Source organism: Podarcis muralis, chromosome 6, assembly GCF_964188315.1.
Source record: "Podarcis muralis chromosome 6, rPodMur119.hap1.1, whole genome shotgun sequence".
Classification (NCBI taxonomy): Eukaryota; Metazoa; Chordata; class Lepidosauria; order Squamata; family Lacertidae; genus Podarcis; species Podarcis muralis.
The window spans coordinates 27,211,152-27,224,845 of record NC_135660.1 but is presented as its reverse complement, the minus strand read 5'-3'; the positions used below and the strand labels follow the sequence as shown (position 1 = coordinate 27,224,845).

Below are 13,694 nucleotides of genomic sequence, written 5' to 3'. Positions count from 1 at the left end.
GCCTTGCCTCCTGCCCCCTTTCAGGAACTGCTAGGGTTGTATGGCATTGAGAACCCAGCCCCTGCCACCCTGCCAGCTGCTATTGCTTTCCCTCCCTCTAAGAGCAAATGTGAGCTTCTGAATGGGAACCAAATTGCCTTTACAAAACCATATTTATATGCATTGTTTATATGCCATTGTGTTTTCTTTTGATGTGATTATAGTGATTGCTATAATTGCTTAAAAAGCATCTTAAAAAGCAGAGACATCACCTTGCCAACAACGGTCTGTATAGTTAAAGCTATGGTTTTCCCAGTAGTGATGTATGGAAGTGAGAGCTGGACCATAAAGAAGGCTGATCGCTGAAGAATTGATGCTTTTGAATTATGGTGCTGGAGGAGACTCTTGAGAGTCCCATGGAAGATCAAACCTCTCCATTCTTAAGGAAATCAGCCCTGAGTGCTCACTGGAAGGACAGATGGTGAAGCTGAGGCTCCAAAACTTTGGCCACCTCATGAGAAGAGAAGACTCCCTGGAAAAGACCCTGATGTTGGGAAAGATGGAGGGCACAAGGAGAAGGGGATGAGAGGGCGAGATGGTCGGACAGTATTCTCGAAGCTACTAACATGAGTCTGACCAAACTGCGGGAGGCAGTGGAAGACAGGAGTGCCTGGCGTGCTCTGGTCCATGGGGTCACGAAGAGTCAGACATGACTGAACGACTAAACAACAACAACAATAGTCATTGCAATATTTGCTATTTTTTAATGCTATTATTATTATTATTATTATTATTATTATTATTATTATTATTATTATTACCTGCATTGAGCTCAAGGCTGTTGCTAGAAAAGCAGAATGCAAGCATTAAATCAAAACCAAGTCCTCGCCAAATTTGATTCACATGTTGTGCTCTGTACTAGAGGATTTTTATGCTCAAATGCTTCCATGCCTATCCAGAGTTTAGCTGGTGGATTTTGGGGGCCTATAGAAGGACTATCTGGGGCTCTGGACGAGGACCTGAAAGGTAGAGAGAGATGTGACTGTGTCTGGCTAGGCCAAACAGGACCCCAAGTTCTGTAATGTCAGAATGGCATTCCCTCCAAACACCAGCCCAGAGGTGAACAGCAGCAGTTTGGCTTGGCAGTGCTATTTGCCAGGGCAAAGGGAACATGTTCTACTGCAACTATGAGAAAATACAAATACTGATACAAATATTGCATGTACTCAGTTAGGTAACATCCTATACCCACACTAGTATGCCATACTAGTAGATTTAAAAGCTTCTCTCTGCAGGCTGATAACAGACTTTACCTGAGGGGCATTCTGGTATTTACATAAGACTGCCAAAATATTGCACTTGTACATTAATTTAACTGTATTTTTTTTATTCTATATAGATTCCAACAGGGTTTGCTGTTGAAACCAGTACAAACACAATGCTAATCAGGAAGGAACAGATCTCCTCACACCACCACTGTCACCTTGTTACATCCTGTTTCTTTTCTACCGGTTTGCTCTGCTGAACTTCCTGCTCTGCCTTTTAATATAGCATGGGTAATTTCTAAATTAATTCTGGAACTGGTGCCTTTATGGTTTGCTACAACTTTCAGTTCCATCAGTCCATTTACACCCACACCCACCTCCACCCGCCAGGTCCATGTTTCCAGTCAGCATGCAGAAGGTCCTAGGTTTAATCCATGGTATCTCAAGGTGGGCTGGGAGAGACTTCTTTCCAAAAACCTAGAGAGCTGCTGCTGGTCAGTATAGGGAATGCTGAGTGAGCTAGATGGAACAGTGCTCTGACTCAGTGTAAGGAGCTGCCTAGGTTTCTATTCACAAAAGCACCTGTGCCCTTTCATGAAACACAGTTTAAAAAAACGATGCAGTGATGTGCCTCTGTTTCTCTGTCATGGAGCTGGATCCAGAAATACTCATCTGGCAACAAAGCAGATCAACTGGCAAAAGTAGGACCCCCCCCCCGCAAGAACAATAGGATTATGGGGAATTTCAGCTTGGTTCTCCCCTTTCCGGTAGAATCCCTCACCTACTGAGGAAGTTTCAAAAAGGTTTGTGATATGCCATGGGTGTCTGTGTCATTTGTTCAAAGTAGGGGGATCAGTTGGGCCATGAACAAGTCATTGAGCAAACCTGGACCCCAGCCTTACTCGATAGAAAGTACCACAGAATATTACCACAGAATACATCACCATCTAGGCTGACATTTGATGATTGTGGCCTCTAAGGTAACAACAGACCTTTTAAAAGTTTTACTTAGCAGAAGACTTGTTAAGGCTCTCCTGGCAGAGATGGTGCCAGTATTCTTCTCCCTTAATGAAGACGCAAACCTTATTCTTTGCATTAATGAGATCCCTTCCTGGTATACTGTCAGTATTGTTATATACTCATTATTCTAGCAGAAGGAACAAAATAAGCAAGGGAACAGAAAGGGGCAGGGGGTGGGATTTGATGCTTTACCTGTTTGGTTCTCATTTTGGAGTCTGCTGACAGATTGTTGTATGTATAATGGGCCTGCGTGACTCCACAAAAAAGGACTGCCACGATTCCTGAAATACAAAGAAAAAACCACAGTCAGCTGCTTCTATTTTCTCCTAGAGTGAGTTCAAAGGGATTGGGAGGCAGATTAGCCCGCCTACAAACTAATTAAACAGCGCTAAACACTTTTTTAAAGCCTGAAGGAAAATGTTACCATTATATCCTTCAAATAAACTAAAATTTAGCCTTGATCATAATAACTAAAGGTCAGGATTCTTTCCAATCTCCCTGTAATTCCATCTGTCTGGTGAATACTGTATCTACAAGGGTCTGTTCTATGCACATCTGATTGTTCAAAATTACTGCACAACCATCCAGTTTAAAATCAGACAAAATAGTGCAGTGACAAGTCACAGCCAGTTCTGCTATTAGGTAGAATGAGGCAGCTGCTCCAGACAGCAGAAACTGGGAAGGAACGGGGAGCGAGATATTGGAGGATAGAGTTGTGTTTACCATGTTGCCTTTCCTGTGCCACCTAACGTTGCCTGCTAGCCCTGAGTATAGTTCAACAGGGCTTACTCTCAAGTAAGTGTGCCTAGGATTAAGGCCTAAAAGATTTATTCTCACATCGGCAACAATATAAATCATCTGGTAAAATTAGGGATTTTTCAAAATATCATTAACCATGTGATTCTTAATCAAAATGGAGAGAAAAGTTTCCTGGACACCATTTCTATACCAGCCTGGAGGTGCCTTTTCAGATTTCAGTACTGGTGTGGGGTTCAGAATCTTCAGTGCAGGGACAATATTCAAAGACCTTCTCTTTGATATATTCATGATTAAATGACAAAAAAGCCATGCATTTTTGATCACATGCTTATTTATTTATAGAACATTTATCATCCGCCCTTCACCTGAAGGTCCCAGGGTGGAGAATACATTCATATTTAAACAAAACAGCAATAATACACTAAAAATATTTTTTAGTAATTCATCATAAAGCCACAAAACATTAAAACCACCAAGCAGTAGCAGCAGCATAAATATGCCCATAGAACCAGTGGCGTAGCGTGGGGGGTGCAGGGGGGGGGCAGCCGCACCGGGCGCAACATCTGGGGTTAGGGCAAATCCACAGGTTAGGGGGCGCAAATCCACGGGTTAGGGGGCACAAATTACTTGCCTTGCCCCGGGTGCTGACAACCCACGCTACGCCACTGCATAGAACTTAGCTTGCTCTTCAGATAATGAGGTTTCCCTTATTTTTCCTGAGACCTTCATGGGATTTACTCCCCTACTGATATTCTTTAAAAGATGCATCACCACACTTTGAATCCTAAATGTATATTACATGTAAGAGTATTTGCACTAGATAATACCCTAAAATACACAACCCCAATGCTTTGTTAAGTTGCCTCTATATTCCCCCACCTTTTTGAAGACTGCATTATATTCTGCCTTCTTTTTCTCACTAGATTAGTTGTTATCATGCTAACAACTCAGGGCAGCATTCATGACTGGCATATTCCATAAGATCTTCTGATGTCACAGTTGCGGATGGAATGGGGTTTGGGACACCTTCAACCTCTTTCTGCATTCGAGAAGAGGGTATTCTCTGGGAAGAAGGATTGATTGTAAACCACTCTAGGAACTGTAGCTCTATAAGGGGAACAGGGGTCTCCTAAAAACTCTCAACATCCTTAACAAACTACTGTTCCCAGGATTGTGTTTAAAGTGGTATAATTCTGCTTTAAATATATAAAGGTAAGGTAAAGGGACCCCTGACCATTAGGTGACTGACTCTGGGGTTGCGGCGCTCATCTCGCTGTACTGGCCAAGGGAGCCGGCGTACAGCTTCTGGGTCATGTGGCCAGCATGACTAAGCTGCTTCTGTCAAACCAGAGCAGTGCACAGAAACGCAGTTTACCTTCCCGCCAGAGTGGTACCTATTTATCTACTTGCACTTTGACGTGCTTTCAAACTGCTAGGTTGGCAGGAGCACGGACCGAGCAACATGAGCTCACCCTGCCGCGGGGATTCGAACCACCGACCTTCTGATAGGCAAGTCCTAGGCTCTGTGGTTTAGCCCACAGCGCCACCCGCATCCCTTTAAATATATAGTTGCATATTATATGGCCAATGTGTGTAAGCCATGCGTATTACCCATAAATATGTATGAAACACAATGCGCGCCTCTACTTTTCTGTGTCCCCACCTAAATGGCCCTCCATTGTTATCATTATATTGCTGGGATTAGGCATGAATGGAATCACAGAATAATAGAAGGGACCTTGAGGGTCATGTATCCCAACCCCTTGCACTTTAGGAATCCTGCCCACATCCACCCCTGTCTAGTCCTGTTGTGTTGGATGAGATGGTTAGTAAGGCTTGAGGATGTGGACAAGGTGCTTGGATTGGTCAGGGCAACCACTTGCGCTCTGGATTGTTGCCCCCTTTGTTGATAAAAACTAGCAAAGAGGGGACAGTTAGATGGGCCGGGGGAGTGATTAATGCTTCCTAGTGAGAGGGGTGGTCCCTGTATGCTTGAAGGAAGCAGTGGTAAAACCACTCCTCAAGAAACTCTTCCTGGATTTGGAAAATCTAAGTGACTACCAGCCAGTTGCTAATCTCCCCTTCTGGGGCAACAAAGCAGTCAACTCCTAGGAGCTGAGGTTCCTTCGTGCCCCCAATAAAATATATGAGGGGGCCAAACAACCCCCTAAATTGATGGGCATTGCTATTCAAATGGTGTGTGCAATATTTTATTCACCCTTCATTCGTAGATCTCAGGTTAGTTCACAGCATTAAAATGCAAGATAAAAAAAGAGAGCGCATGCTTTGGAAGACCAAAATCACATGACAGCAGCCCCTCATTACTGTATGTGAGTTATAAAGTGTGCATTATTCTTTATGGGGAGATATATTAGTGGAAATATTCAATTTCCTTCTGACATCATCCAGCTTCATCTTTCAAACTGCTATCCCCTGAAAAGCATTTGTCATGAAAAAAAATTCACTGGTTCTCTTCTCATTAAATGTTAGTGGGGCCTTCTGCTTCTGGGCCTGAAAGCAACAAATTCCTTCATTGGGAACCAATTTTCTACTAACCTGGATGTTCATTTTCAAGGAAACTTTAAAAAGTTCCAACATTAGAGAAATATTGGTTACTTTGATTGCTGGAGCTTGAGAAATTCCCTCTCAGCTGCAGCTGTGAGAAGAATGGGTACTTGCAATTAAATAATAGCCAACTTTCCACCCTTTCCGCTGCTATTTGATCATCATAATTGACTGAGTCAGCAGCATCCACCATTGATTAAAATGAGCAACAGTGCACAAGTAAAAATCTAAGGTAAAATGAACAATGGAATTTCTCCCTCACTAAAGTATGACTAAATCAAATAAAATATAGATTGGGGGGAAGTGATAACAAAAAAGATGCTTCTGCCAAATCTATTTGCAGGTATGAAAACCCCAACTGTGCCAAGTTCTTTGATAATGAGCAAGAAATAAATCTAAAAAGACGCTAAATTGGGTTCTTCAAATTATGTATTTGAAGGGTTTCTTATTGTATAAAACAAAGTTTGCTTCCTCTGAAGTTAGGGAGGAAAGGATCAGGGAAAATAACATTCCAAATAGAAAGAGCTGCAGTTCATCTTAGTATATAACGTTGATCACATTAACGCTGTGATCATTCACTTCATGTCTCTGAGTGATGAGGAGTTCCAGGGCACAGAGCTCAATCATATTTGTTTTCTTTCGGAAGGAGGTCGTTGGAGGCATATTGGCATTCTGTAATATTTATGTTTATTTACAAATATACAAGTGGAGTATATGGTGAACAGCTTAAACACCCCAAGAGACAACCAAAACCCATGGCTCTAGCATCCGGTCACCAGGGAGACTGTCAGGACTCCAAAATGCTGTTAGCTCACAGAATCCCAGATCCAAGTTTGCTGAGTCTCTATGCCTCTCTCAAAAAGCGATTTCTATTGTTATTGTTACACACATCAACATCCCCTTGCTGGATGTCCTCTGGGAACTAGGCTAGCCTAGGGATTGGGAATCAGGTGTCCTGATGATGTCATTGGTCTTCAAGTCACCTTAGCAGCAACCAGCATGGTCAATGGTCAGGGATGATGGGAGCTGTATTTGGAAGGCCACAGTTGCCCCATCTTTGTTTTGGCCATTGAGAAGTCCAGCTACTGATAACAATTAACCAATCTTCCTAAGCAAGGTGATACTTAGCAACTTTGCCAAGGAGGGCTATTGATGTAAATAGGAAAAAGAAAACTATTAAGTGTCAAATAACTGCAGGTTATTATTTTTTATATAGGTAAGCTCTGTTGATAATAGTTATCAGAACTATCCCTTTATGTAAAAGGAAATACATTTCCCCCCAGAGTTTTTGGTTGTTCTTATAGGAAAGAGTCCTCTTGAAATAAACCTGAATTATTACTTCTGGGCAGTTTGTATCAAATCAAAACCAGGGTGACAATATCTCCAAGGACTATTTTAATTGGAATGTCCCACACAACTGGATGTCAGAGTGTCGCTTTGAGGCTTTTGTCAATTGTGCTGTACAAACTGTAAAGCTTGACAGTACTCTAAGGCTTTCACCGGAGAGTCCTAGTTTGCGTCTGGCTGACAGGAAGCATCAGAAAAGTGGCTGAGTTAAACATTTAGGGCATTCATCCAGGGACCTGACACTTTGCAATGACATCTCAGCAGAGAGATAGCACCCTGTTCTAAATACAGCTCAGCTGCTTCTTTAAAAAAAGTCGTGTTTTCTAGGGTTATTGTCATTCTGAAAGGACTGTTGCAATTTAACAGACCTTGTATTCACACACTATGATATCTATAAAAGAGTTTGATATTTGTTCCAGACTTTCCATAGGGTGCTGAGTTTAAACACTATTATCTGTATTTCCTCTCCCAGGAACAACCCGTGAGTTCAGAGGAAAAGAAATATAGGAACTATGGCTGAACTGAAAGATCTTATGATATGTTTATTGTGTCTTGAAATAAAGGATGGTGAGGGAGGGTTTCACACACATGTGCCTTTTTTGCTGTTGTTTTCAAAATCCTTGTGGTGATTAACCTCCTTACCAGAATATTTTCCCCCTATTTTTAAACACAAAATATGTCGGCGTGAGGATAGAAAGCATTGTCCCCAGTCTATGTTGACTTCAGACATTTTCACATAGCCAAATCTCATTGTCTACAATTCTTGTGGTGAAGCTAAATGGCGATGCTTTTTGTCCTTGCTTTCACACAATTGCTGCCACCGCTAAGTGGGAGGAATACTTCACCTGCTGTTTATGGGTTCCCTTAAAATTTCTGAAAGGGGCTGCTCCATCCTGAGTATGGGGGAAATTAACCAATGTGGTGGCCTTTTGGCTTTGCAATAACAGAAATCAAAATAAGAAACTTTTTCAGAACAATCCTAAACTTGTCCCACAGTTCTGATGCAGAATTTTCTATAGTAATAAACAGGAGCCCATGGGTATTGCTACTGCCCCTTTAATAATAATACAGTCAAACCTCGGCTTCCAAACGGCTCTGTTTTCAAACAATTCGGCTCCCGAACACCAAAAACCCAGAAGTAAATGCTCCGGTTTTCAGACGTTTTTAGGAAGCCAAACATCCGAAGCTCTTGCAGCCAATTGGAAGCCGTGTTTTGGTTGTTGAACGTTTCAAAAGCCGAACGGGCTTCCAGAACAGATTATTTTCAACAACTGAGGTTTGACTGTATATGCTTAAGGAGAAGAAAACTTGTATCCAATATGTGGAGCAGTGTGCATAGCAACTGTTGCTGGCAATTTACAGGTCATAATGCCATGAAGCATTAATTGCTGAATTAAGACCTGTTACCATAGAGTGTTGTGTTCTGAAATAACCCTTCTGATTCATGCTGTGAATTGAGTCCCTTTACTCATATGATAGGGACGCGGGTGGCACTGTGGGTAAAACCTCAGTGCCTAGGACTTGCCGATTGTATGGTCGGCGGTTCGAATCCCCGCGGCGGGGTGAGCTCCCGTCATTCGGTCCCAGCTCCTGCCCACCTAGCAGTTCGAAAGCACTCTTAAGTGCAAGTAGATAAATAGGTACCACTTTATAGCGGGAAGGTAAACGGCGTTTTCGTGTGCTGCGCTGGTGCTGGCTCACCAGAGCAGCTTCGTCATGCTGGCCACGTGACCTGGAAGTGTCTCCGGACAGCGCTGGCCCCTGGCCTCTTAAGTGAGATGGGCACACAACCCTAGAGTCGGACACGACTGGCCCGTACGGGCAGGGGTACCTTTACCTTTACCTTACTCATATGATTATAGCTTCATTTAATCGAGGACCAATGGGGCAGTGCTGCTGCCTATGCACCTGAGATTGCATGGGCTAAAGACAAGAGAGAGAAAGAGAGAGACTGAGATTTCTCATAGAGATCCTTCACCACAGATGGAGCCTACATGTGTATATCTCTACATGCATTGGCTTCCCTGTCTTAGATGTTCACATCTAATATAAGGATGCTGAGGGCAGAAACAGGACAGGAAAAGCAACGTACGGCCCCATTACCTCTGTCTAAATTCTGTAGCCCCATGTATTAATACACAAAGGAAACTGTGCTTCTCATCACATTGGTGGACTGTCAAAGTGTATCACATTGATTTTAGAGGCTCAAACATATCAAAATGCAACTGCTGGCAAGAGACCTAAAGTGGGATGCATCTCATGCCATGCTTTTAAAGAGCTTGAATAGGGGAGTTGCCATTACAACTGCTGATACATCACCGGTGATACTTAGATGCACTGGTTGGGTAGACTCACCTTTACAAGGCCCAATTTATATGCTAATCAGGTGACCTGGTAGCTTCCAAGATGTCAAATGGCACAGTTCCCAATTTACAAGGCAAGCCTCAAGCAACACCCAACTGGTTTGCATAACTTTTTCAAGTTAGCCACAAAAATAATAATATGAGAAATAAGATATGTGACAACCAATGATTTCATTGCTTGATCCACAGCCAGTGTAAAGTTAAATTCCATTTATAGATGGCTGGAACATATTGTACAACCAACCATAAAATAATTGACACATGCCATCTTTTCACACTCCAAGTGACATACGTAGTCACTCCCTTCACTCAGCTTGGAAAGTGTTTCATCCTGTTCTTTTAACATAACAAGTATCTGAAATCATAGCAGTAAATTTTTTTGGGGGGTGTCACTGTGCACAGATGGGTTTTACACGTACATAGTAGCTGTAGTAAACTATTTTTAGAGGCCAAGATGTGAGTGGAAGGCACAATCTAGATCCAATTAGATGTCTTTTTAAAAAAAACAAAACAAAAACAAAACCCAAGAACATTGTAAGGAAATGAAACATCCTTTCATTTGCTTACAAAGAGAAAAATTGCTGAAGTCATTTGAAAGGAAATTGTTGCTTATCCACAAGCAAATTAGAAGTAAAATAAAAACTGGTCTTTCTAATCCTTTCACTGGACATACAAACACATTCATTTGCACAATCATTTAAAACAAAATTTACACAGCAAAATGTTGTGCACAAGGGAATGCTCACACTTCACTAATGGTAAGAGAGTACCATTTTTATTTATTTTTTATACCACCAGCCTTATCTTGCCTCTGATTGTTTTGCTGGCCGACCAGTTAAGCCAGGCGAAATCCCACCTAAATTAGAAACTGCTTATTTGAAGTGGTGGCCAAGTATATTTCTCAGGAGATCTTTAACCATCACTCATTCCATTGCAGCACAATCTTACCTGACTTTTTATTTTATTTTTTACATTTTATAACCAGCACTAGACCAAGGTATAATATTTCAGACTTAAGACCAATTTTCTTCAAGAAATGATAAGAGTACAGTTCTGATCATCTAATTTGGCAGCAGCATGTCTGAAGTTCTTTGCATATCTAACATGAGTCATCCTTTGGTTTCTTTTCCAGTGGGTACCCCATTAGAGGGGTCTAGTGGGAAGACTCTGTCCATGGGGGCAGATGGGCCATAGAGCTTCCAGCAGCGCCCTTGGAGGGCCCCCTAGGTAGATCCACATCTTGAGGCAGTCCCATAATCCCGGGCATGACCCTGCTCAAGTGTCAGCCCTCCATCTGGAAGCTGAGAAGGGATATATAGCCAGTGCCTGAGCTGAAGCCTACCTACAATTCTAATCAGTGTGTCCCCCCCCCCCCCGCCCAAAGTGCTGATACATTACAAGATGGGGTGAGAGTGCAGGCAGGGGGAGGGAGGTGACCTGATGCTAAGATAGGGTGCCAGCAAACGACTTTCATTTTCAATTGTGCAACTCCCCACCCCAATAATAATAAAGAAGAAGAAGCCTCAGGTGCCAGAACAACTTGATCGGTGTTTGCTTTCACACTATGTACCTTTACGAAGAGGGTGGAGGCAGAAAAACATCTTGGGCCAGCCTGGGTCTGACTTCTCAATGATTTTAGAAACAATGAATTGGTACAGGGACATGTAAGAGATGGGATATATAGTTGGGAAGGCCATCTGTGTTTGTTGATCAACATGTGAATCTCTACTATTGCTAAAGGCTTCCTAAATAGGTTGTCAAAAAATAAATAAAACAAGGAACTCCCACCCATTTATGTACATCAAAACTGTAGAGCAGGGGGAATCCATTATTACCTTTGCTTTGTGCTTAAGGATGAATGTTTCCACCACCCACACATTTTTACAATGGATATAGAAACAGCGAGCTGTGTGGGAAGCTTTCTGCAACCTCATTCTCAGAAGTAAATGTTGTGCTTTTCTTACATCACAACTGAAAGATCTGTTCCAGGCACGGGAGCTCTGATGCACACATGGAGAGCTCTCTTTTGAAACAGCTTCCCTATTCATTTTAACAGAGAGATCCAACCTGTCAAGAGACAAAAAAGGCTCCTACCATATGCATCCCTGTCCATTTTGATTTCCAGATCAGAGTGCCTAGGGATGGGCAGATTTGCCAATTTCAGTTTCTCAGTTTTCCAAGCTCAAGTTCAATTCTCCATGTTTCCACATCAGTTTACATTAAAAAAGCTTCATCAGCATTTTAATGCAAATTGCTCCATATATATATATATATATATATATATATATATATATATATATATATATGCCATTTAACATAACATACACATTTTTTGCCAAGCAAGTTCCCCTAACATAGTGCGTTTTTTTCATGTTATTTCTGTGGAATTTGGAACTTAACAGGTTAAGTTTTACCCATGATGCCACAGCATTCTGACATCAGCTTCTAGAAGCTGGGAGGAGTTACGTTCAGTTTTCTCTCTGTGTGTCTGAGAGAGAGGCATGTTTGCAATGGCCGCCAGCAGCGATGGCTGAACTGTTTCAATAAAGAGCTGTAAATAGACAAACCGGACTGCGTGTGTTTGTCAAAGGACGTGATAGTTTTCCCGCTGTGTCCAACTCTGCTAAGCCGTGAACTGGAGGGAGGAACAATGGCGCAGCTTTTGAAGAAGTGTGCCGGACCCGTTGTAAACTGCTGATTGACGTTCGTAAAGTAATCAGAGGTCACGGCTCATCGATCAAGCTCTGCAGATCGAATTTCGTCACAGGTTATGGGTACTAATTGCCGCTTGTAAAGCTATTACGGAAGCTTTGAAGTTGCGGTTTAGAGAAACGGAAGCTGGCCGGAGGTCGGAGGCTGCTTTCAGTGAGTCTCGCCTGTTGTTGCCTGCGTCTAAGAGGCAAAGAAGCTGCTGAGAGAGCTGCTGGGACACAGAGCTAAAAGCAAGAAGCAGCTTGAAGCTGAAAAGCAGCTGAAAAAACGTTTCTCCACGGAAGGGAGAGCCAGAGGAGCTTGTGATCTGTAAGTACAGCTTGGGGCCCCTTGGGAGAATGGGAGAAGATGGCAGAGAGCCAGGATATACCAGTGGAAAAGCTCACTCTAAAGAGTTGGGCAACCTGGAGGCAAAGAATAAAGGGGTGGTTCCTGGTCCATGGGCTTTGGGCAGCAAGCCAGAGGGAGCCACTACCACCAACCCCCAGCGCTAAAGCGGCTGGAGACGTTGCAGGCTGTGAGGCTGCGTTGCCGGAAGATAGCCAGCAGAAAATGCAAAGAGAGCTGGAGATGCTCAAAGCATGCGTTGATGCATCACTGAGACCCCACTTGGAGGGTGTGAAATCAGCGTGGGCGGCCTGGAATGTGCTGAAAGGTGTGTGCGAAGCTTCAGCGGGAGGCCAGAGCCCTGCAGACGCTGGACTAGAAGCCCCTATTCCCCAATCAGCCTCAAGGAGCGCTGGTGCGCAGATCGGGGGGGCAAAGGGTTCCAAAGGCAAGTTTAAGAAACTTTCCACTTGTGCTGAAACGAAGAGCAGCTTCAAGGGGGGCGAGGCTGGTGGGAGGCGCCGTTCCAGAAGGAGGAAGGCCAGGCCAGCTGGGAGCCCCGGGCAGTGTTTTTCCACTGAAGTACGTTGTTGCTACATTTGCAAGTCAGCTGACCACGTACGTCGAGATTGCCCCCACCGGAGCAGAGAGGCAAGACAGGAAGGCTTCAAGGTCAACCAGCTGAACTCTCATGGGAACCAGTCGGGTTTCCATGGCAACAGGCCTGGGAAGACAGGCAGGCGTGGAACTGAGTCTGGTGGACGTGACAGACACCAGGAGGATTCTTATCAACTCGCAGCTAGTCTGGCTTTGTCTGGGGACAGCTCAACCAGCTGTGGGACAGGCTCAGAGCTTTGTTTTGTTATTGACTCTGCAGCAAATTGCAATTTGATTCCAGATACCCCTGCTGTCGAGATGTGGAATTGCAAGGCAATTCCGGCTGGAAAAACTGTACTTTTTGCAAATGGACAGAAAAAGGATGTCACTAATTCTGTAAATGTGCATGTGTTTGCTTTACAGGAAAAGTTGGACTTTTGGACCGTTCCTGGGATGCACCACTGTCTTTTATCTGTGCCTTGTTTGTTGAAAAAGGGGTTTAAGGTTTGTTTCGAAGATACTGTCTGCACAATCTCCAAAGGAGGGAGGATGTTTGCCAAGGTTAAAAAGGGGCAAAATGATCTCTTTGTTCTTAAAACACCTCTGGAGGGTGAGGGGAAGGTTGGGAAAGCACAGGCTTTACGTGCAAAAATCAACAACCACGAGCAATGTGCTCATGCGTGGCATACAAAAACAGCTCATGGTTCTCTAGAAGAACTGCAGGTGCTGCCTGAGGTTTCCAAAGGTTGTAAAATTACAG

The 13,694-nt window shown here is 43.4% G+C and overlaps 1 protein-coding gene across 1 annotated transcript in view; it reads right to left on the bottom strand.

The window, feature by feature from the left end:
* SLC9A9 (solute carrier family 9 member A9) overlaps positions 1-13,694 on the bottom strand; it is a 258,450-nt gene that overhangs the window by 131,295 nt on the left and 113,461 nt on the right. Inside the window, exon 9 of the mRNA XM_028731220.2 lies at positions 2,457-2,545. Within this exon, the coding sequence (XP_028587053.2) occupies positions 2,457-2,545 (89 nt within the window). The remainder of the gene's footprint in view (positions 1-2,456; positions 2,546-13,694) is intronic.